Source organism: Psittacula echo (assembly GCF_963264785.1).
Source record: "Psittacula echo genome assembly, chromosome: Z".
Classification (NCBI taxonomy): Eukaryota; Metazoa; Chordata; class Aves; order Psittaciformes; family Psittacidae; genus Psittacula; species Psittacula echo.
Genome location: NC_137742.1, coordinates 78,074,251 through 78,099,725, shown reverse-complemented (window position 1 = coordinate 78,099,725; position 25,475 = coordinate 78,074,251). Strand labels below are relative to the sequence as shown.

The 25,475-nt window shown below is 35.5% G+C and overlaps 1 protein-coding gene across 1 annotated transcript in view; it reads right to left on the bottom strand.

The window, feature by feature from the left end:
* The window catches only part of RASA1 (RAS p21 protein activator 1), a 57,365-nt gene that overhangs the window by 14,719 nt on the left and 17,171 nt on the right, over nucleotides 1–25,475 (bottom strand). The window contains exons 3-15 of the mRNA XM_080636948.1: nucleotides 24,298–24,433; nucleotides 23,369–23,439; nucleotides 21,411–21,528; nucleotides 20,433–20,464; nucleotides 18,785–18,837; nucleotides 18,121–18,271; nucleotides 11,858–11,936; nucleotides 9,170–9,290; nucleotides 7,421–7,577; nucleotides 5,018–5,105; nucleotides 2,312–2,389; nucleotides 858–1,015; nucleotides 502–578 (exon numbers count right to left, since the gene is read on the bottom strand). Of these exons, the coding sequence (XP_080493074.1) occupies nucleotides 502–578; nucleotides 858–1,015; nucleotides 2,312–2,389; nucleotides 5,018–5,105; nucleotides 7,421–7,577; nucleotides 9,170–9,290; nucleotides 11,858–11,936; nucleotides 18,121–18,271; nucleotides 18,785–18,837; nucleotides 20,433–20,464; nucleotides 21,411–21,528; nucleotides 23,369–23,439; nucleotides 24,298–24,433 (1,319 nt within the window). The remainder of the gene's footprint in view (nucleotides 1–501; nucleotides 579–857; nucleotides 1,016–2,311; nucleotides 2,390–5,017; nucleotides 5,106–7,420; nucleotides 7,578–9,169; nucleotides 9,291–11,857; nucleotides 11,937–18,120; nucleotides 18,272–18,784; nucleotides 18,838–20,432; nucleotides 20,465–21,410; nucleotides 21,529–23,368; nucleotides 23,440–24,297; nucleotides 24,434–25,475) is intronic.

The following is a 25,475-nucleotide window of genomic DNA, read 5'->3' as shown; positions in this document are numbered from 1 at the left end:
TGCAGAAATGCAAAGCATTCTGTAAAGAATGTATACTATACATTCAAAAATGCCACATGGGTACTGACAGAGTTTTCTTTGTAACACCTAAGCAGTGACTGAAAAAGTGCTACCCTGCAAATCCAGGTAGCAGTGAGGAACTAAAACCTGATAATGTGCTCATAATTCTCTGTCCTCTTCCCAGCCTCAGACTGATACCACCATCAGGTCTGCTCCTTGACCACTTTGTTATTCCTTACTATATTTATTATAACGATGAAAGACAACTTGAGATTGTAAACCTGAGTTTATTACTAAAAACCATGCAGGTTCTCATTGTAAAAAACATTAATGGAATGCCAGTACCAGACAGACAAAACATACAAATGCAGCAGTACAGTGAGCATGAAAATGACAGTGTTTGCGACAGTGTGGCAGTGTTTGACCAGAATAATGAAAACCATGCAAAAATCCACTGCTGCAATACATATGCATCTTTTACAGAAAAAAAAAAATACTTACATATATCCGGATCTTTACTTTTCTTTGTTTTGTTACTAAGACTTATCTCAAATCTATTAATATCAGCTGAAAGATCACTAGGAGAAAAGACAGAAACCCTCTATTAATATTATACTTGGCTGGCGTTTAAGCTTACTCTAGACTCATTTCAATCCTGCCAAAGACATTTGTATTAACAAAATATTTAGGGCCTACAGAAAATTCTGCCCATGCAGAATTTGGCTGAAACGCTGCTGTACAAACACACATACGGTATTTTTAAAAAGCATATGTAAACCCAGTACACACTGTTAAACATCTTGAATGCAATGCAACTAACAAGTGAAATTCAGTAATTAAAGAGGATTAAAACTTACTCAAAGACAAATTCTTCTGACCACACAGGGTTCTGCCCTTCCCTGATGTGTGTTTTCGCTACTTGGACGCTGTTCAGGTAGATGTTACAATATGGATTAGTAAAATGCTTTACTGGGAGCGTATGAGCTTCTTCTACATGCAGAATAAGACTGCTGACCTAAAAAAAAAAAAAAAAAAAGGGAAATACACAAAATCTACTTTTGTGGCTACACCAGAAATACGAAACACATGAATGAATGACTCTCTATCCTCTACACAGAGGAGTAACGTTAATATATGAATACTGAATATAAACTAAAATTTTCTACTAAGAGCAGCAAGTAACATAAGTAATGGAACAACATTTAAGAGACACCAGTAACAAAAGAAGAGTAACTCAAGTAATTAGTAAAGACAAATCTCCAGCCCCATGTTTTTAAGCATCTTGTTTTCTTTTTTTTTTTTTTTATCTTTGATGCATTAGGTCTTGCACCTTCTTTGCAGAGAAAACTTTACTGAAATCAAAGACAGGTACCTTGAATAAAAGCCAAGCATGATTCCAAACACAATGGCTTATTTGCTGCTTTCCTAAGAGATTACATAGAATTACCTTGTTTAACACATTACATTCTATTCTTTTATGTAGCTGATCATTTTCTTCACTTTTTGAATTAAAGGATTATTTCAGATTTTCATTCTTTCTGCTTTGTTTTTGCAGCTTGAACCCCCCAATTTCACCTTCCACTTTATCTGTGAATTGACCTAATTTAGTTCATTTATACATAAATATCCAAACATCTCTAATACTAACTACAGAATAGTTGTGTGTTCTGAAAAATATCCTATTCTTTTCTCTGGTGTCTGTTAAAACAACTACATTCAATGCTCCTAACATTCAAAAATATCAGGAATTCTTGAGTTATTTTCCTGTTATTCTCCTGTCATCACAGATTTCACGATTTATGACTGACTGTCCTCTACCTCTGAGGACTTCTGGCAAACACAGCACTTTCAAGAGTACAAGAAAGATTAAGCCATAAGCATGGTTCACCATGTATTTGTTACTGAAAATTAATAGTCTTAGTTACATATCACATAATTTTGTCAATTTTTTGAAGTTTTCCATAAGTGGAAATAATTTTTATTATTTTAAAATAAGAAAATATTTTAAAAGTTTAGGTGATACAAATGCTGATTTCTTTACACTTTTATTCCAATTTAGTTAGAAAATAATATGTAGCAAAGCACATCAGACTGGCTAACACCATTCTCAGCTGTACATATGTGCTGACTATAACAAAGTGTAAGTCATTCTCTTTGGTTTCACAAGGGCACAAGGGCATTCACAAGGAAACTAAGTACATGCAGGATTTACTACTGCTGAAAGGAAAATTCGGAGATCTGTTAGTATAATTTTGCAACAAGGAGAGAGAACACTCCTTCACATGCATGGCCAGCCCCATATCAGCTTCACCTGACGAAGACGTTTATTTGATGTTCCTGGACTGGTTTTTCTTAAACTGCAAAACATCTGCAGAGCTTTCATCCAGTCCTAAGAGAGAAGGATACAGAAGAGTGTAACAAAACAAAAGTCAGATACAGCTTCTTTCAATGGAAGAGACATACCTAAAAAGAATACCTTAAATTTTCCCTTTAGCTTGGCAAAACTTAAGTTTTCTGTAATTCCAAATTTTGGAAGTGTGAATATTAAAGCAAAATTCTTATCTTTATGTAGCAAAACCTAATAAGGGATTTGCAAGTCTGAACCATTTTCAGAAACATCGAGCATTACTAACAGAAATACAGTGTGACCTTTACCAATTTTCCACTCTAGTAACATTACACAAAATTACAAATGGTATAAAAAATGAAGCAAAACTTATTTACTGCTGAGAAAATTAAGGTTAGCAAGCCAAACTGTTCTGATTATTCTCTACAGTACTTCTATAAGGCTAATAATACTGTGCATACTTCAAACAAACTAGAACAACACTAACAGAGAAACACAGAGCATATATCCAACATTCCCCAGTTTGTCTGCTCACAAATGTGTACAGCTGAGCGGGTGGATGGATTCCATTTGGATCAAGGAAGTAAACCAGTTGACTAACACCAAAGTGATTGTAGAACCTTTGTGTGTGTTTTTTTTTAAACAAATAAGCTGCTAAGAGGCACTGCCAACTTGCCAGGCCACCAATGAAAAAGTCACTGCAGCATGAGAAAGTTTCTAACAGAGGAGCTTTGCAAGGGGCCTTTGGAAGGTGGAAGCTATGAAGATATGTTATAGCCTTGTTCTCTATTTTTTGTCTCCTGAATTTTGTATAGCTCTTGGAAAGCACATAATTTAGGTATTGACCAATAGCTTTATGTCTGTGTCTCAGAGATCCGCCATGCATTCTCAAAGTAAAAATTAACAATGTTATTAAAAAAACTCACAATGCTTTTTCAATTTTACCCATCACATTTTAAAGACACAAGAAGATGTGCTGCACCTATTTTCAGCTAGGCCGCTTTGCGAGTCAGGTTTCAGCTTCCAAATCCTTCCACAGAAGCAAAAGCTTCCAACTTGTTTCTTTATTCTCAGGAGTAGCAATTGAAGAAACAAATGCCTCCTAAATACTCTAACATAAATATTTCCTGGATGCACAGTACGCCTCCCTATTCACTCATAGCAGGAAAACCTTTCCCCTTTAATGCCAGAGCTTACAGCAGTGAGAATGAACAATGTGCCACATTGTAAGCACAGTGACACTCACATGTAAGGCTGCATTTTACATTCCCTTTTACTTCATACAAAGCACAAAGATGCAGTTCTCAGAATGGTGCTGCTTTGATATTTATTTACTGCACTGTAAGAGCCTTAATACAGAAATAAAACTGTTCTATGAAATGTTGCAGAGTAAAGAAAGATGAACTTTCTTAAAAGAGAAATATCTATAAACTTTTCTGGGTCAAAGCCATATTGTAAAAAAATTAAAAAACCCCAAACAACAGTATTCTGCATAAATGCAGTGAACAGCCTGTTAAGCCGATCAAAACCAAAAGCAGATTATGCCAAATGGTCACAGAACAAGACAGGACAGTCCGTCTTCTACGCATTCTTAATTCTTTGGATTTCTAGAACACCAAAGACATTGCAAATGTGACAAAAAATGAGTTTGCAGAGATGTGTGTGGTAATTGATGTACACTCAATTTCTATACAGTGCCCTGCTTCTTAAAGACAGCACATGAAAAGTTGTGCAGCAAATGACACCACATCATTCTGATGTCATCTCAGCAAATTTCATAAATTTGTATTCATTTAACAGGAAAATTTGTACTTTCCTTTTATATAAAGCACAAGAAGAATACTAAATTTATATAACCTCTGTGGTCTGGTGGATAGCAAGCTATTATGAATGCTGTAAACAGCTTTAAATCCATTCTAATAAAATCAAATGCAAAGCTTCACTTCTGATGCAACAGGTGTATTTCAGAGCTGTGGACTTTCAGAGGTGTACACTTGATACATAAGGATATTGTCTCATCTGAGGTATGCTCCCCTGCTGGTGAGTGAATTTCAGAGAATTAGGCTTCTATGCTACAATCCTTAGTAAGCAAACATAACCTCTAGAGTTAGTCACTGAATTAAACCAGAAAATCTTACTTTTTGTGCATCATCAGGGCCCAGGACTATGAACAGCCACCAATTTTTGGACAGAGCAAATAACTGGAAAAGGCAGCTGATCAACATTCTTTGGTCATTGGGTACAACATAAGTGCATTAGCATTTTGGTGCGTATCAAGAACATGCACTTTGAAGGAAAACTCCCACTTACCATGCTCTGGTTTATAACATGCAAAAATCCTGGAGAGTAAATTATTCTATCTGAACTATGTCAAAAAAATGTGTTCTCCAGAAACATTTAATGGAAAATAATGGTGGTTTAGTCCATGAGACCCAACTGGACCTTCTACAAAGTAAAACCCACAAGTGCATGTAATCTAAGTGCTGGATTCTCAGCATCAATCCTTGCCCTTACAGATCCACTGCTACTCCATTATAAGACGTGCTGACATAGACATACTCACTATTTGTTATACACTTGCTTCTTGTTTTCAAAGTGCAATATCATTAAACACCAGAAGACAAAAGAAAAATTACTTCTTAAATTACATTTACCAACAAAAGCTCTCACCTGTGCTTGTTCTGGAGTTTCGCCTGCAAAGTAAAAGATGTAATGCTCTTCACTAAAGTGCTGAACTACTATCTGAAAACAGTTTGGCCTTAAAAATAAACAAAACAAAAAATGTAAGTTTTATTAATCTTCGTAATATTAACTGACACCTTGACTTGTTGATCTATGCCATAACAAAGTTTCCACAGAACTAATACATTTCTGATGTTTGGCTGTAAGAAGCACCGAACATCACATCAATCTCTGTTTATATATATGCAGCATCACCACACGTGGAAAGAGGAAGAACTCTAGCTAAAAATAAATCTTAGGTCCTTTGAAACTGCATTTTGGTTTGAATGCATTATGTCATTTTAAGAATACCACATTTCAGTTCAGCTAGTTTGTTTCAGAACACTGAGAAACTTTCAGAATGGTCTGTACTGAATAGATGTGTGCTGACTTTCAGTTAAGGCAAAAAACAGCTGTCTGGTAATGGAAAAGACTTGCTGACAAGGACTATTCCTAAAGGCTTTAAAAGCAGCAGATATTCAGCATTAGTTCCCAACCACTTAATTATAAATTAAGGATGTGTTCTTTCAGGAGTTCAGTAAAAACATTAACATAAGGAATCCTCTACCTGAATGTGTCTCTAAGCTCTCACGATCAAATACCAATCACCAAATGTACGTGACAAACCTCTACAACCTCAAATGCTACATTAGCACCTTTGCCATTTTGCGTACCTCCACCCATTTGCCAAAAAGTTAATAAAATATTTTGCTTTGTTAAACTACAAGGTATTTTTAAAGTGTGCACTTCACAGTCACCTTTCACACTGCTTTCAAGGAAATTTAGTTCTCCCAAAAGCCGTGTTACATAGAGGATCCTACTTCATCTGCAAGGGAGTTTCAGTCTTCTGTTGCCCCTTCCATTTCACTGCCTGGCAAAACACTGACACAGCACTCTGCGGCCATGTCAGAAAGCAGATCTGGGGCTACTTAAATCACTGCCACCAAAGAACCATGCAGAGCTGCAGACTCCACTGTACTTTGGAGAAAAGAGCAAAGGTAGTTTCTACCAGCTACTTAAAATGTAGGGGGAATTTTGTCTCAGCTACATTTCCTCACTAACAGCTTCCTAAGCTGCTGCATCCATGCACCTCCTCCGACTCATATTGTCACCATCCAAATACACTTTAACCCACAGCACAGTGTTTCTTAAAAGGTGTTAAGAGTCAGTGCTCCTTGTATACAATACACACCAAAGCCTCCTGCACAATTGTCACCTTACACAAGGAAAGTATTAGTATTTTTTTCCTTACTTTTCTGGTAGTCTCTATCTATGCTCCTCATTCCATTAGTTCAACAGATTTTTTTTCAAAATTATCAGAAAAGAGTAAAAAACACCAGATGAGATCAAACAAAAGCACCAGTCTTTGCAGCTTAAGAAATGCCACTGAGTTGAAGCATTTGTCTTGAAGTTTGCTCACAAAAATAACTAGAAGTTGATTACGTACCATTTTAAAATAAACATTAATATCTGTGAGATAACCAGACTTACTATCTAATACTTGTAGGAGTAAGTATACTTATTTTTTCAGTAAGACAATTTAATATAGGATGGTAGAGGTTTTTTTATAACTACCAATGAACACATATGTATACCCTTAATTAAAAATTATATCCAGAAGATTTTTGATTCTCAGCTTCCTTGCTGATAATCACATCCCTTGTAGTTGGCATATTTTGAATATAAAAATCTTACAGTCAATAAGCCTTGATGTGAAAATTATCTGAGAATATAGTAATTGTGCAAAAACAACTTCTAAGGATGTTGACTTATAAGAACTAGCTTACTATTGAGCTGGTCTAATCCAACAAAAGTACTTGTTCTTAAACAGAAAAGCCCTTACAGACTCCATCCAACCAAGTTAGCTTTCAAATCCTATCAAAAGAATGTAGCTTTTTCTGAATTGACAAAACTCTTTATCTTGTCAATTCCTGGTTCAAAAGGACTAAAACTCTCAGTTCATAACCTCTAATGTCTGTAAAAAGAAACATGGAACAATTAATGCCCTCAATATTCAAAAATGACAATGTAAAAAGCTCAAATCATCATCACATTTTATTTCACAATAAAACTTTAAGACTAAATTCTAAAATTTATAACTATATGTAGTTGTGTTTATACATAGTGACTAGCAATCGAGTTGCCAGGCTAAACAAGTTACTGTTCTTCAGCTACATCTGCCTACATATGTTCTGGCAACCCACATCAACTACAGACTGTTGGTGTGAACCAAGAGCCACAATGCTAGCCAGGGCTATTGGCCTGCTAGCAACATACTGCCCATGTCTTGCACATGCTTCAAACTATCAGTCAACTCACCTGCTGCACACAGGAGAATTAAAAGTGTCCTACCTGCCAAACAAACTGTCGTGTACTCCATAGACGGAACACACGCTAAGGTCTATTAGTCCTTTGGGTTTTGTGGCTCGTTTTTCACTTTCAAAATAAATAAGCTGGGCATCATTTCCCTCTAATATGAAGTACAAGTTTTTCCATCTCTTTCCTTTACCTGTAGAAGACAGAGTCAAACAAAATAAGTTATGATATTGTTTAGAAGAAAATGTATATTTTATAAGTGAAAGAACAGGGCAGCAAAGCTTTTGTCAAATTGTTAACAGAAGAACAATGTACAGGTAATCGCACTTAAGTTACAGTATCATTATACATACACAATTTCATGCAACACACGGCTAAAACTAGACCCTTTTCACAGATGCAGGTAGAGTTGTAAAAGGTTCTCTAAACATTTTCACTGATTTCAACAGGATCAAGCAAGTGCATATGAGCTACTATGAATAGCGAGTTACTGAGCATTAAGACTGCATCTACACAGTTACAATTTTAATTAAGATAGAGACTCCTGACAAAAGTTACTTCTAAACTCTGACCAGCGTTTAACAGACTGCATCACAGTACCTTAAAACAGCACGTCTGAAGAACAGAAATGGGAATATGTTATAAAGAAACTTAAATCAGAACCATTGCCCAGACAAAACCACACTTGATTTGTATGGTTCCACTAGTTTCAGAGAAAATGGTTTCTGAATCCATTCTGCAATGGATTAGGTACCCTCTGAAATGAATGTGCTAAGTCACAGTCCCATTTAGAAAAAGCTTTTAGCCTTAATTTTATACTTTAGTAATAAAAAATTCACCTTGTGCTTCAAGAAACGAGTACTGGCACTGTTTTGAAAAGACAAATCTGACATCCACTTATTACCCTGTCTCCCAGAGGCCAGAGTGATTTTTTTTAATTTGTTCTGTATGCAGTTCTATGTGCATCTACCTACACCTATACTGCAATCCAGTTTGCACATTTACAGTATCTCATTATCACTTCTAGCTAAAGGTTTTCAATTAATTCTTATTTGATTCCTTACTCTATTGACATCCCTCTACACCTTCTCTCAAAATGAGCCTTCTCAATAGAAGAGATGCTCTCCTTGTCCTGTTCAGAGGGTTTACAGTTTGGAGTGGTTTGGTTTTTTGAATATCTCATTTATATTTGGCTATATTTTATTTTACATTTTATTTACTTTATATTTGGCTATTTCATTCTATGATTCTGTATGTAAAATCATACCTTCTTTCTCACTCTTGGTCACTATCCAGATTACTATCTGTAACTTATCTTTCTAGTTATGGTCTCTGTCATTTGCAGAAATCTTATTACTGATAGCTTTTGTGCTTCCATCAATGTTAATTTTTAAAAAGGTAGAAATATAGCACTTAGTAAGGGATTAGCCTCTTAAGAACATCAAAGACTTGCTCAATGGCAGTTCTTCAGGGTTATATTGAGATGAGTCAAGCAGTCAGCTTTTCACCTATTTATTAGATGTTATGTTGACTGTGTCAACATTAGCATCCTAAAAAAGTCATTATGTATCTTGTACAGCAGAATATACATTTTAAATTTAAGATTTAAAACATGTAACTTGGAATAACAAAATTTAACCAGCTGCACTCTCCAACAAATGTACAGATTTATAACATTTTAGCTAATGATCCTTATGTGTCCCTTCCAACTTGAGATATTCTATGACCCATATATGCATTTTAGAAAAAAAAATAAAAATATCTGTAGAAGTAAATATAACTCACTTTTTTTGAGAAGATAACCTTTTTTGATAATATTTTTATAAAAGGCATCCTTTGTTTTCCGACGAATTGTATTATAGATTTCTTTTCCATCCACGGTATCATTAAGCACTTGTTCTTGGTGCTGGTAAACATGTAAGAAAAAAATATTTTAAGCTCAGAAAAAATTGCATACTATGTAGCTGCAACCAGGATCATCTTCTTGAATGCTACTAACTCACTACTATTGTTCTCTCATGCATTCTAATAAAGCAATATAATTTTTCATGCTAGAAATTTAACTATTTCCATATTTCCACAATTACGATAGAAGAACAAAATTCTGAATAAAGATCAACTTCTACAAAGGAACAATGTGTCTTTTTCATATTAAATAAAAAGCAGCATCTTTCACTGCCATTTCTCTCACATTTATGCCAGTCTTTAAGGCTCTGTCTTCTACCAAAGATTTTGGGACTGAGTAATCATGGATAAACTCTGAAGCACCAAGAATGGTGTAGATCACAATTAAAAGTGACTCAACATTGCACAGTCCCTCATTAATCTCATTAGAACTCCTAATGTCCTAATTGAGTAGAACCCAAGACAAAAGAAAACAGAAACAGGAAACTGAAAAAGGATAAACTCACACCGAAAATTACAGGATCTGAAAACTCAAGTAGTGGATAAGAATGGCCGAAAGCCAAGTTTGACTTCACTGAGTAAGCTGATCAGCAAAAGTTCTTTAGCCATAAGAAAACATGAAAAGAAACTGTCAAGCAGTGAGAACAGCATCAAGATGAACAGGCTCATACTAAATATTCTACTTTTCTTCTTTCTTTGCACCTACAGGAATTATGATTTTGGACAACATGACAAAAGTAAGACAAAAAATACTTTGGTAATGCTAGCACAAATTACAGGACCTACAATAGAAGCAACATCCAGATGTGAGCTCAAGATTGTCTCCAAAACATAACTACACAAGGAACAGTGCACATAACAGATCTAGAAGGAAATATTTATAAGTAAATTCCATATTAGACAGAAGTCAACCAGACTGGCCCTAAAGGTATAGCAACACTTTTGCATGGTTGTTTTTCCCTCAAAAACATAGATCATGGTAGTATGTGGAAGTGAGATAACACAAAGCTGAACATAAATTGTACTTCCTACCACTAATTTTTTTATGAAAAAGGTCACAGATATAGCTGAATAGGTTAAAAGAATCTGAAGTAGTTTCACATGGAAAACTAGCTAATGCAGAGATTAGTAATACAGGAATCGTAAGTGCATATGCAAAAAGTTAAAATGAAATAAATCATTGCCATGATTCAAGAGGAATGATGGAGCATGGGAAAAGTTAGTAGTGAAGATTTTCAAGGAGCAGTCTCAGGATTCACGTTTGCCCAACTACATTACCAAGTGCAAGTTAACAGCAGTAAAAAAGTGCGAAGTACTGATGACACAACACAATTCGCAGTTCAGGAAAGATTAAAATAACAAGATGCTGGGAGTGGACAGAGCTAGGACAGCTGACGCCAACTGATCCAGGGGATATTCCCTGTCATAAAACATCATAATAAGCAATAAAACTGTGTGTGGTTGTCTTCCTCAGAGACTGGCTGAGCATCAGCCTGATTGTGGGAAGTGGTGAATGATCACCTTTGCATCACCCCCACCACTTCTTCCTTCCTTCGCTTATTAAACTGTATTAATTTCAACTTAGGAGTTTTTTGCTTTTGCCTGCAGGAGAAGGGAGGGCGCAGGTAAAGGTGTGGGTCCTTAGCTACTTGCCAGGGTCAACCCACCACAGAAGTGATAGCTATTCTAGGATATTTCTGTTAAGCACCTTCCAGAGAAAAAGGGAATTACCCATGGTAATGGTACTCTCAACTGTTCTTGCCAATCACATTCAAGAAAGGTACACTAGCACCAAAACTCGTGGCAGCAGGACAACTATGAGAACATTACAAAGACAGGATCAGCTTTGAAATGGTTAGCTTAGTGAGCTGACTAAGAGAAAATACAGGAAATATTCTTGTATTAATATGACAGATCTCACAAAGGACTATGAACTGACTGTAACTCTATTTAGGGAGGAAATCAAAGGCCATTCTAACTTTTCCTGTTTCTAACCACTGAAACAAGAAAGTTTGGGAAAAGAACAAAATACACAGGTATACTTTGTATGTATACATGTATATACATAAATAGCTTTATAGCTATAAGCTTATTAAAAACTAGATGATGTGGTGCGCTTATCACTGGTGGCCTCTCCTATGACGAACATCTACTCTGGGGTAAGAACACTCCAGAAAAAGCTTGGCATCATCCCTGAAGCTTTTGTGTGCATATAAGTTTCCTCTGGCAGAAGAAAAATCCTGGACACAGAAGACAGGAGGGCAGCCTGCTTTCTCCTAACATAGGACTAAGGCACTGCATGGTTGAGCCAGGTACCAGAGTTAGGGGCACACTGCAGAGGATGAGCACCTCAGAGGACAGGCAAAGCCTACCATCTCTTCTGTTGACAAGACAATCTTTGGTAAGTGAATACAGTTGAGGATAAATCAGAAGAAACACACAAGCTGAAAACATTAAAACTGAAGATGATGCTATTTAACTACAATTATTGTAATTCAGTTTGTAAACTGCCTTGAAGATAATTAGGTCTGTGTCTTCAACAACAAATGCCCAGAGATGAAATCTTACCTGCATTGGAACAGGATCTTTAAGGTAATATCCTTCAACAATCTGTTCTTTTCTATAGTGCTCAATGATGTCACCAATACTGTTTCAATATGAAAAAGAGGATTCAAATGTTAAACAGGTTAGTTTTCCCTCAATTTGAGAATCTGCTTTTCCATACAACCTCCAAAAACTTTTCCACAAAGTTTTAATAAAATTAAGTGTTAAACATTGTAATCTCCTTTGTAGTAATGAGAATTTACTAATATACTGAAGTCAAGAAAGTTCACAAAACTGTATTCAGAATGTATTAACTCTAAACTCTGCAGAACATTTCAATTTGTTGCTTAAAATGCCAAATGAGGACACTGCTTTTTCCACACTCAAGTAGCACATGTGCATTTACCGGCTCTTCAGCCAAGCTGAAAATTGGTATTTCATTGGCAATAATTTCCAGACTCCTAGAGTAACTAGGGAAGAGGAATGTGAGATACCACATGTGCAGAGCAATTCTTTCTAGGAGGATGGAAATATAAAAACAGAAAAGGCTTGTAGCAGAAAAAGAAAATACAGATTATACTGGGAAATCACTGAACTACCCGGTTAAATTAAACACTCAATCAGTAGCACTATGCTACCAGGAAGCATTCATTCTAAACACCAGATTCAGACTGCAATTGCCTTTGGAAGCCTCAGGAGAGAAGTGACAGGTACAAGCTGAAATTCAAGGCATCTGAGTTGCTCTAACTTATTTTCGCAGTTACTGGGATCTATACTGTAATAAAGAACAGCAGCATGAATATCTATAGAAATTAATCATTTGTATGCAAAACAGCAACAAAAAAAAAAGGCAGAAAACAAACATGCTGAGTGTGTCTTCTCACTTCATGCATACTTAGCTGTGTGTGCAAATAAGGCATGCATCAATATTATGCATGTTACAACTGGACTTAGTTGTATCTAGCACAGGAACAATATCTGATACTGTAAAAATAATCTCAAATTTTAAATAAAGCTTTAGCAAGACATCTATGCTCACTTTTCTTTCTCATTATGGAGCTATAAACTAATGCATGCTTGACAAAATAATGCATTTTCCTACAAACAGTTTTGGCTTTAAGTATGCTGAATGACATACTTCTTTTTCAGTATTACTGAAATCAAGTCATTAATTCCAACTTTTACTGAAATGCAATTTGCACATGCCATTTTCTGCATAAAAATTTAAACTTTACCACACTACAGAAAATACTGACTCAGTCATTATATTTTGCATGTTGCACAGCTATTGCCAGCATCTTGTAATAAATAAAACAGCATTTTATTATTTTTCTCACTCATCAAATCAAGCATACCTTGACTGTCAAAGCCTCCTCTCCCTCCTTGGTTGAAAATGCCATCAGGAGTTCCTTAATATAAGGAGCAGGTGCCTAATTTCTTCCAATTTTTTAAAATAGGCTGAGGAATGTATTTGAAAACTCTTTTGTAGGCAAAAGTACATACAAGGACTTTATGCCTTCATGGAGTGACTAACAGATTGGCTCTGCAGGCCTCCTCTCCCACAAGTGAACTTGATTCAGAGGGACACTCATATACTGCCTTACACTATGACAGATCAAATGCCTGAACCAACTCAACGCTGCAAACACAAAGATTCCAGGTATCTCACTTGCAGACTCACATTCTGTAGTGTACCTGGAGGCAGACAAGGTACACTACAGAATGTGAATCTGCAAGTGATTCAGAGATATCCAACATGTAAAACGTCAAGCATGAAATCAGACTGACCAAAATCTTATCTACGGGACAGGAATGAATCACACCCTTCTTCAACATCTGACAACAACAAAAATGCACAAAAATGCAACAAAGGGAAGGATAAATAAGCATGTATCAAAAAAAATGTAAATATGTTAAACTCGTTTTAATATACAGAAATAAAAATGGATCTCAACAGAAATAAAGATGGATCTCAATACCACATTATAGTTACTTTAAGAACTTTAGAATGCTCAGCACACTGTTAGGTTTGGCTTCTTAGGTTCTCTGAGTCTTGGCTACTTGCATGATTTAAAAGTATCTCACCATCATGAGCAGTATCAGGTTTTTTTAACACGTAGAGTGAATTGAGAATTATCCCAACAGTTCACATTTCAAATAATAAAGAATCCAGGCAGCAGAACTAAGCAACACATTCCAATCATCTACTAAATTTTCAAATTGAGCTGTCTCTTAAATCCAAGATAACATGAAAGTTTGTTCACTGTATAAACTATTGGGCCAATGTTAATCATTGCCTTTGACAGAATCAGAACCAGCCCTAATTTTAGTTTTTTGTGAATGCTACCTGTTGAATTTGGCAAGACAGGCATAGAGAAGAAAATGACAGAGAAATGACCTGGTATGCTTTTCCTACCATATGTTCTAAAATCGTGACTGAAACAATAAATGCTATCTTACATGAAATCTACTGTGAAACACATATGGAAGTTACTGTCAGGACAGCTGAACAGGCCCAAGCCCTCAGTTCAAAGCAGGGTCAACAATGGCAGGTTGCTGCAGCCCTTGCTCAGTCACATCCTGAGCATCTCCAAGGATGGAGTCTCCCATACCTTTCAGATAACTTTTTCCAGTGCTCCACCATCCTCACAGTAAAAGCCATACACTAGCAATTGCTCATCTTTGGACTGACATCTCATGACACTAAAATACAACTGGCACTAAAATACAACTGTATAAGATCTGCCTGGGATGGAGTTAATTCTCTTCATGGTGGCAAACAAAGTGCTGCATTTTAGATGTGTGACTGAAACACCTTGTGGACAGCACACCAGTGTTTTGACTATTGCTGAGCCACACAGTGGATGGGGTGGGCAAGGAGCTGGGAGTAGACACAGCAGGACAGCTGGCCCAAACCAGCCAGAAGGATATTCCCCTCCACAGAACGTCAAGCTCTGCAATTTAAGCTCAAGAAAAGGAGGATGAGGATGTGAAGAAGCCTATGGAGGGGTGGCCCCTGCCACCAGCTGAACATCCTGCAGTGTTTGCTCATTCCTTGCCCCCAGGACAGGGAAGAAAACAGGAAAAGCAAATGTGACAAAACCTGTGTGTCAAGATAAAGACAGTTTAGTAAGCGAAGGGTGGGGAAGGACATCAGTGATTGAAAAGCAATCATTCATCACCCCTCGCAAGCAGACTGATGCCCAAACAGTCTGAGCAACACCCACCTTGGAAGATGAAACATCCCCTCCATTTTTTATTGCTGAGCACTATCTCTTTGGTCAATTAGCTTCTCTGGAAAACAGAGAAAGCCTCAACACTGTGCAAGCTCTGCTCACCAAGAATCAAAACACTGGTGTGTTACCAACAGTTTTAGGCGCAAATCTGAATCATGGCACGAGCTAGCTGATATAAAGAAAATTAACTCCATCCCATCCAGAATCAGCACAAGCAACAAGAAATGGCTTTGGCAGTTTTTCTGTAAAATTGTAGGAGATGATCAATAGACTAATTTGTTATCTGTGAAATAAATACAGAAAGATCACAGAAGCTAAATGCTTTACTAAATTCCATGGGAAAATACTTCTTTGTTACATAGTCAAGATAATTCCTCCAGTACGTATGCAACATGGGTGCTGTACGTTCAGACCTTCAGGTGGGCTGCCCTGCAGAGCTGATACAAGAGAACAAAATAATAAAAGCAGACCTCTGTATGACAGACTGCAAACACAGACTGATGGTCACACAGAAATTTTAACATAGATTTACATGGAGAGTGGTGGGAGCACATGCAAAAGGCACAGGTTGGAAAAAATTAGTCTTCCTAGTCAGCACAGAATATGAAACCCTGAGATACACCCAGGGCCTCTTTCCCCATGATCATCCAGAATAATTCTGGAATACAAGCAGATACACCATTGCATATATAGGTTATCATGATTCCAGTCCCACCTCTGAATATTCCAAATACCCAAAAAATAAAATAAACTTCTTTCATTTTGTGCTTCCTTCCTAGTCTTCAGCTTCCTACTTTTGCATAGAAAATCTTGGTCTACAATTTATTGAGACCAATACCCTGAAAAATAAAGAGCAGATTGCTTTCATTTTATCTTTTGCCTCAATTACAATCACAAAAACTGTAGAAGAATATTGAAAATACTCTACTACCAGGGATTATTTAGTCTAATAATAGTATCAGATTTCAAAGGAGATATTTTGAGAGCATTTATGGAAGCAGCTTAACATAAAAAAAGCTTATAGTTAATAGAAACTGTTAAACAGATGCATTTAAACAAGCAGCAGCACTTCTTCTACCTGGATTTTTCACCTTGAAGGTAGACACACTGCATTTTCAGATAAGCAACAAAAACCAATCTCTTATAAGCACCAAGAAATGCTTACAGTTTCATTAGCTTGCATAAATTCATGCTTTGTATTTCTCTGTTCTGGATTTAATGCCGTGTTTGTTGTTCTTCAGCCACCACTTCCGTTTATTCCACACAACAAAACCACATTAGTCATCACATATTTAAAGATTTCTTTCTTACAGTGTCCCTCTTAAATGAACTAATACAACTGAAAAGTCCACAAAGTTATTTGCTCTTTTTCTGCTTCTAATTTATTGCCATCTACAGATTTTGGGCAGTTAGCATCTTCATTTTGAGGCCTTATTATCTTGCAATTCATTATCTTGCATACTTCACTACGTGTCTGCGCTTCCAGGAAGTTTACCAAGCTGCAGCATATACTAAGTTGGAAGAATTTGAGCCTATGAGTATAGCAGTAATTTTCCAGAACACACAACAGAAATGAAGCCTTTTAAAGCTATGCAGATTCTGCTTCACACTGAGGAAGATTTCTGCAAACTAGGTACCAAAATATAAACAAAACATAAAAATCTAAAAGACTTTGTAATAACTTACTGCTACTTTACAATCTTGTTTTCCATACCATAGAAAAAATCTTCTTCAGATAAATGTAATTTGTATACATGCCTCAAGTGAATCCAGCACTGTACTCTAAAGTAATAACTTACTTTATGTTATAACTCTGTGAAGGTATACTATTCAATGCTGCAAAACCATTTGAAACTAATAAGAGTTCCACTGATTTGCTGATTGTTTGACATCACCTCGGGGGGGTCTCCTACCCTATCAGCCTCCTGAAAAGCCACATAGCTAGAGAACGGGCGAAAAAGCATTTACCTTTACGTAAGAATGACACTGAAGCTAGCTTGGTTTTCAATGAGGATGTCTGGAGACCAGACTGATTAATGTAGAAGGTATTCAAGCAGCATGGGTGTGGGGTATGCAAAGGTTCATAAGGGTCCAATTGTTTAGCCTCACACCATCATCCATTTGAAGTCATATGAAAAAGTCCACTGAACTTCTTAGTTAGGAGACCTCGACATTTCCTCAGACACACCAGCTGCTGGATCTCTACCCACTCAGAAGCCAAGCTGGAAGTGAGAGAAATTCTCTATTGGGATGACGAATGCCCTGGTTCTAGGTGAGCAAGTCTGGAAAAGTGATGATTTTGTGAGACAAGGTAATGGCCTCTTTTAAAAGAGGAAGGCAAGTTTTCACCACTGAGAAGTCTTGCATCTGCAACTCCTCTAAAAGCAAGATCAAGAATTGATCTGTACTGATAGCTTCTCCCACAAAAGGGGAAACGTATCTCTTGTTACTTCTTTTTCTTTTTGTACAAATTTCTGTATTTTTGTACCAATGGCAAAAGAAATGTATCCCAAGTTTGCTCACTCTAAACAAAGTGATTTGTACTTCTGACCCAAGTACAAAACATATATTACAACACAATTTAATGACTTTTCCAAACCATTATGGTATTTTTTCCCTTTTCTTGTAAATACCCATTTTTATTATTTGAAAACTTTACTGAATGTCTCAGATAAAGATGTTAATTTTATTTTCCCTTTTCAAATAATCAATACCAACAGTAGTTTCCAAGACAACACAGCACTCTCTTACAGATCCACAATTAATGGATTCACATGATCCATACAATCCATGATCTATAGCATGAAGAAAATGGTTTGCAGAAGAAAGAAAAATACTTCAAAATAAACAAACTACAATCAGGCTTCTGCAAGCTTCAAGAACTTGCTCAGTTACAAGTAACTACGAAGCAAGTTAGAGAAAATGGTTAATATACTATTAAGAAAACTACAGTCTTAAGATCATAGCAGAAAATAATTATCAGGCGCAAATTAGACAAGTTCTTTACACAAGTATAAAATACACACAATTCATTTTACTACTAAAACTTACCTATTGTAGTATCTGCCTCCCATCATAAACTGATTGTTTGATGTTGGACATATTTTAAAACGCTGAATATTTTCACTGGTCCGAAAATAAAGTGAATAATCACCAGGTGTATTATCTGAAGGCCTCACAAGAAAACTGCACACCTGACCAACTGAAAAGATACCATAATAGCGTTACTTTTCTTAGTGAAGCTACAGATGAGCCCTCATCAAATCTATTTCCACATAAATTAGCAAGAATTGCACACTTGAGGAAATGCAAAGTCTGTAAGTTAAGTCCCAACAGTAATCTCAAACTCAATGAACTAGCACTAAATTGTTGAAATTAATGCAAACTGGTTTACCTGTGGTGGCCTAGCCACATCTTTGCCACCTCTTTACAAAAGCATACAAAAAAAGTTTTACAACAAGTTTTCAAAAATTAGTAACTCCTGTTCTAATATTTAAAGTATGTTATTTAACAATGTGGGTTAGAAATCTTGGTGGTTTTATTTGAAAAAATTGTTCATTTGAAGAAATTGTTCCTCTATAAGGGCTAAAAAAGGTTTGCAATATATTTCCTTTAAGTATATAAAAGCATATATTCTCCACAGCATTTTGATGAAGACACCAATAAGTAAAATAATCCACTACTACGACAGTATTTCAATCAAAAATACAAGTACCTGTCATCAGCAAATTGTAAGCCTCTTGTTTGGAGATCTTCCCATGGTACCATCTTAACAAAGATGAAGAGAAAAATTAGAAAGCAAGACTACCAGCTTTCTTTTTTTTCTTTTTTTTTTTTGGCTCTGGTGACATCCAAGGTTCTGGCACCTATGAATTAATCTTTATTTAAAAAGACCTAATACATATAGATGAGATAATGATTATGCTACTTATGATTCTGTTCTATCAACAGCATGAAAAAAACTAACAGTAACAGGTATGTAAATAAATTAATTTCAATCAAAATGGCTAACATTTGGAGTTGACATTCAAATCCAACTGTGTTTAGAGATTAAAACAAACTGTCTAACCAGCAGATAATTTAACAGGCATCATTTGAAGTCAGTCACATACAGCAATTTACTTGAACCATAAAATCCAAAGCTCAAACAAGGTTAAAGACCATATAGAAAAAAATCTAAGTGAATTTTGCCAGAAGCTGTGGAAGTAGAACCTAGCTTTGTTACTGTTGGATACTGCTGAACTCACACCTTATACCTTCCCAGAGTCCTGCATCAGAGCAGTGCCCTAGAAAGGTTCAGCAGTCTCTGCCCAGTTTCAGCCTGAGACAACTATACTAACAAATTGACTTAATAGCTTGTTCTGTCCTTTAAAGGAAAGCTAAAATATAGCCTTTTTGTGTATCAGAAAGCAGCTTTAGATCTAACTTCACTTTCTATACTACAATTAGAGGATAACTTCCGGCTACTGGAATGCTTGAAAGAATTATGGTCTCCCTGAGATTCCTCTGAGTGGCACAAATAACTGTGAACAGATAATATCAAAGCTTCTAGCATCTGTTACCAAATTTGTTTGCAAATAAATAAAAACACCTACATTTGAAAGCATCCCTACTGCCAAACTGACTAGCAGATCACTAGCAAAACGTAAACAAACAACAAATACACCAGTGATTTTCTTTCTCCTATTAAGATAGTGAGAAATGCCTTTTTCAGCCATCAGCCTCTTGGATACTGCAAATTGGGCAACAGAGAAAAAGCAGCAGGTGAAAATATAGCAAGCAAATAGGAGGACAGATGAAATAATAAAGCCACTGGGAGTTTTTTGAACCTTCTTTTGCCACTCACAATTACTACTGAAAATAATCTATCAACAGCTTGACATACCAATACATTGTTGATTCTTAGAGTGTATTCAATATTAAAAAAAAATATTTATTTCATTTAGTTGATTTTTTAAAATTGCATTCAATATTAAAAAACCAGCTGTAAATATCCACTAAAATTTTTTCACTGGAACTCTGTTCTCTCTCCAGCATTTAGAGTTGTGCAGATCTCAGTAAAGGCTACCTCTAAGGCAAACACTATATTCGACAAATACTCCATTGAACATATCTTGGCTGAAAGTGATCATACAGGGACTCATCTAGAATCTCAACACTGCAAAACACACTAGCAATAGACATACCTATTACAGGACTCTTTAATATTAATTATCCATGCATCTTCAGCAGCTAGTATAGAAAAGAGTCTTAAGATGAAAAAACAAATGTCTTTGGTTCACCTTCCCAAAAGCTGGGAAATTTCATAGCTGAAGTCTACAAACACTTATGATTGCTTTTAATAACAAAACCAAAATCCTTACATTTTGCCTTCATGTGGATCTTCTTCTCTTCCCTAATGAGAAAATTAACATATTAAGTGCATGACAACAGTACAGCTAAGAGAAAAAGAACAAAAACGAAACAACAAACTTTATAGGTTAAGACCTTATGCAAAAAAAAACATCAGAAGCCTAAGACGTTTCTGAAATAAAGGGCTTATTGCAGTTCTATGAAAAGAAGATTTCCTCTTTATTCACGAAGTGGAAACTCAATCAAAATATGTTATTTCAGAAGATTGCTTTTGTCATGTTTCAAGTCCTTCTTTAGAGGTGGTAACTTAAAATCTCAGCTTTCTTAAGATTAACTTAACTACTGATATATCGGTCTACAGTTCAATAGTCTAGAATTGCCACATCAATTTAGCCTTTCACAGCTTGACACAGATCTGTGATTAGCTGCAGGTAACACTGCAAAACACAGGTATTATGCAGGAAAATATTATCAAAAATATCTGATTCTAAAGCAATGCTGTTTTCTTCTTCTGAAGTACATTAAACCACTTGTTCCCCTACAGCAACTGAATTATCTGCAGGTCACCTGATTAGCTTCCTAAGCCTACACAAGCCCAAATATATTTTTAACCCACAATTCATCTTTAAGAAAAAAAGAGAAAAACCTACCATAATGCAAAATTACATTCTGGCAAATATGAAGAAATGCAATTAAACGAGTAACAGATCTTTCACCAGGACAGTACAGCTTAGTAAGCTGCCTAGTGAATTTACTGTACTATTCAATTTTACTTCTCTGTGGACAACATGTGAATAAGCTTTTTTGATACTGAATTAGGTTTACAGGTTTGTTATACTATTTTAAACCAAGCAGATCCAATTACTAGGCTTAGAAAAGTATATAACTAAAAAACTGGCAATTAACTGTCACTAGTTTAGGTTTATTTAAATATTATTTTGCCAAAAAAAATAATTCATCTAAGAAATTTAAACATAAAAATTACTTACCACTTCTTCTACCAGGTCTTCCACAATAAGACCTTGCTCATCTGTCCGTAGGTTTGTAACCCACATCCAGCCATCTTCCAGTTCGTTATGGACAATAAACATGTCTCCTTTTAGGAAACTGAAGAGGGTTACAGAAAGATTTTATATCAGAGATACAATCATAGTAAAAAATTTATGAATGTAATGAATTCTTGATTGCAATTTACTCAAAATATATGAGAAAATCTGCTTGTGAAAAGGCATGAATTAATACCCCCAGCATACGATGTGTATTTTTCCTGACAGTTAATCTGTTACTATATACGAGCTTATACTTTTATGTTTAGTACCTAATATATACTTCAGTTCCACCAAATTCAAAGTGTGCTAAGGATGCATAAAACAAAAATAATACAGCAATATTAAGACAGTAATACTGTTCTTTTATCAGGAGGGATCAATTAATAAACACAAGCAAAATAACCAGAGATACCCTTAATAGTCTGTAAGAAAATAATACTCCTTTCATGAAAATTAGTATCATATAATAAAAGTTTGTGAAATCTCTTAGAACATGATATTCTTTATGTTCTCACATATGAAGAATAGCGCTACAAATGGAGTACAGAACAGCTCCCAGAGAAGCCATGTGATTAGCTACAAGAAAAGCAGAAACAAGAAGCATTAACATGTCTCAGCTATGCCACGAACAGAACTGTAACTGTTTTAGCCATGTAGATCTCAAAACTCAAGCACAGAACTTCGCATTTTAATTTCATCCTAAACAAGAGAGAGAAGTATAATTTTCTAAAATTTCTGTTATGATAGCACTGTAATAAAATGTTTTTTTCCTCTCAAGTTGGTAGGCACTTAATGGTCTCAATCTATCTTTTTGCTCTTACGGATAGTAGGAAGCCTTACTTGCAATGTGCAATTGAGAGTCCTTTCTCTGTTTTACCCCCTTCTAATCTGGAAAACAATCTCAAAGACAAATATCCTCACAGCATCCTTTAAAGAGGTTAAACAGGATTGGACAGTGAGCCTTGAAATAATTTCCATCTCAATAAGGATATAAAGCTCTCATATATCTTTCTCTGTATCTTAGGTTAATATTGCCAAAACCAAGCCCATTTCCAATTCAATCGGTGTGTTTAATCAACTGAGTCTGTCTCATTAGAGAGATTACAAATTGATACAGTATAACAATTAACAGAAAGTATAAGAATATGAGAGATAAACCTGCAATTCCGTAATTTTTTAAGATCTTAAAATTATGGGAGATTACACACTTAAAATTATCATTTTATTCAACACAGAGTTTTCCCAAAAGGGGGGAAGGATGTGAAGGCAATGGAAGGGAGAATCATTCTTGCTCCATTTTATGGACAGAGAACTTAGAAAGAACAGTCACCAAGTTTCTAAGCACAGGTAAGAAAACGAATACTAGAACACTGAACAAGGCAAAGCTTCTTTAACATTGGTTCGTTCTTCTTTTCTCGAAGAAAGCATTAATTACTCTATTCTTCCATTTACAAGCAGTCAATGCTCACATTCTCTGACCACTGTCTAGTGGTCAGAACTTGTTTGGCTTGAACTATTTATCTGCTATCAGTTCTGTGGCAGTCTGAACAGAAGCCTTGCTCATTCATTTCACATTGTAACACATGGCATTTCTGCACATGATTCTTTCATACATAAATACCTTCTGGGAAAAAAAAACGTAAGGCTTTATGAAGCGTACTTCAAAATAAGAACATTACTAATTTTACTTCAATAAACCTAATGTAATTTCCTTACAATTAATACAAACACGAATGCCCTGAAAGTGCTATTGCTATTTCCAACAGGAAAAAGCTATCATCCTTTAACCTGTGTTGGGATGCAACTGGATAGCATTTGTGCATGAACATATACTTAAATCATTAGTATTTATAAATACTCTTAAGAATTTCACAACCACTACTATCATTAAAACATACCTTATTTCATCAGTTTCTGGCACTTTGGTGTAAGGTAAAATTGCTCGAACTCTCCTTCTGTCCTCAACAGGCTACAATTTAAGAGAAGACAGCAAAGGTAGTACTTTTCCCTCGTTCTAGTGTAACACCGTTCTTCCCACTGTTAGATTATTCTGAGTCAAAAGACTAGGAACAGTCACTTCTACCCCCCTTGCCCATTTTAGATATTCAAAGCTCAAAACCCCTGAGAGCTAGAAAAGTATAATTCATACAGCTAGCTACAAGAGTTCTCATTTTGTTTTGATTTCTAGCATGATAGATAATGTATGCTTATCATCTTCAAAATAAACTACCACTATGATAAATCCCATAAAAGTGTACTTTCAAACTTTCTTCCACTTAAAGAATGGAAATTTCTGTAAGTTTAACATTCAGAAACATGTTTGTTTAGGTTCTGTTTGGCAGGCGAGCTTTATTTTAATTACTTCTGTTGTTTCAGATGGGCACATGGAAGAAGCCCCATTTTCAGAAACTTTAGTTACTTTCAGGATGTGTACTTTGAAATCCTGTTAGATAGACAAAATATCACAAAAGAGTAGAGGTTACATTACATGGTGGTCTTTACTAACCAAGAACTGCACATTTTCTTGTTTACCTCTCTTTACTCCCAAAGCTATTACATTTGGAGATAAACACAACACCTGATACCTAGCTCTCTCATTACACATTTTCATGAAATAGCAGTTTGGGGGGGGGTGTTAACCATTACTTTGTATCAGCAAGAATGCACTCTTATATTCCTTACACTTCAACTTATGCTGAGCCTATGTAGAACTACAGTAAACTTTCTATCATGATTTTTCCAAAGAAAACTGTGAATGGTGATTAAAGTTACCAACAATGAAATAAAAGACACTTAGAAATTTTATTATAACAGTTTTGGTACTTGCCTCTGGAGGTGCTACTGGAAATAAGAGCTTTTCCCCTTTCAGCAAACAGGACACATGACTGTAATAACCGATTAGGTCCGAAAGTGAAGCAAAACGACGCCCACCAATGTAATAGTCTCCACACATGGCAATAATCCTGTTAATGAGAAAAACCAGCTTGACATAAGGTAATATTCCACTATGTTGCAGGGCATATACCTTTCTTAACAAGCCTATATACATTCAGCAAAGTATTAAAATATTCTAACAGCAAGTAATGGCACATGATTATACAACGCAGAACACAATCACCTTCAAAAATCAGTCACTTTCTTACAGTTAGTTTAGTACCCATATTAAAAGTTAAGAAATTACACTGGAATAATCAACATATCTCCTAGACCCAATTGCTAGTGGAAAAAAAAAAAACATTTCAGTAGTTTAACACAACCCCAAATTCTTAGAAAACCATACATTTTATTCTTAAAGGGTTGTGTTTTTCTTAAAAATACAGAGACTTGTAAATGCACTGACATACCAAAAACATGAAGTACCAAGTCTGTTCACATTACTAGGCAATACTAATTCTGAAAGCAGCTAGGAATTGTTTATTTAGGTAAAAGAGTTAACAGTATTTAAAACATTCCTGTTAAACTGAAGAGTCATTCGTAAAAGTGAAGAAGTACTTAATCCGAAACAATTTTAATATCTTTGACCAGACAGTCCAAAAAAATAATCACATTGTGTAAACTGATGGCATCAAGCAGACCTAGATTTTTCCAGAACATAGAGATCAGACAGCAGTCCATCCTTACAAAAATATAAGAAATTAAGAAACAAATTACTACCAAGCTAAGCAAATCTTGGTGTTAGGAAATAGCAAAAAAAAAAAAAAAAAAAAAAAAAAAAGGAACAAAAAACCCAACAAAATCTAAAAGCTGATGTTAATTGTCTCTCCAGTTTCCAGATGAGATGCTAATTATCTTAATGATATTTCAAAATACATTACAAAAAAACCCCATATTTGAATCTTCTTAGTATTTGACCTTTTCAGAATGCTTGTGAACAACCCAAAAACAAAAGGGGGAGAAGAAATTCCAAATGTTAAACTACTAAGAAACTTATTCTTCATCCTAAATGACTACACTATTTAAATCTTCCTTCTCAATTCTTGAACTTAATTATTTTTTCCAACCAAT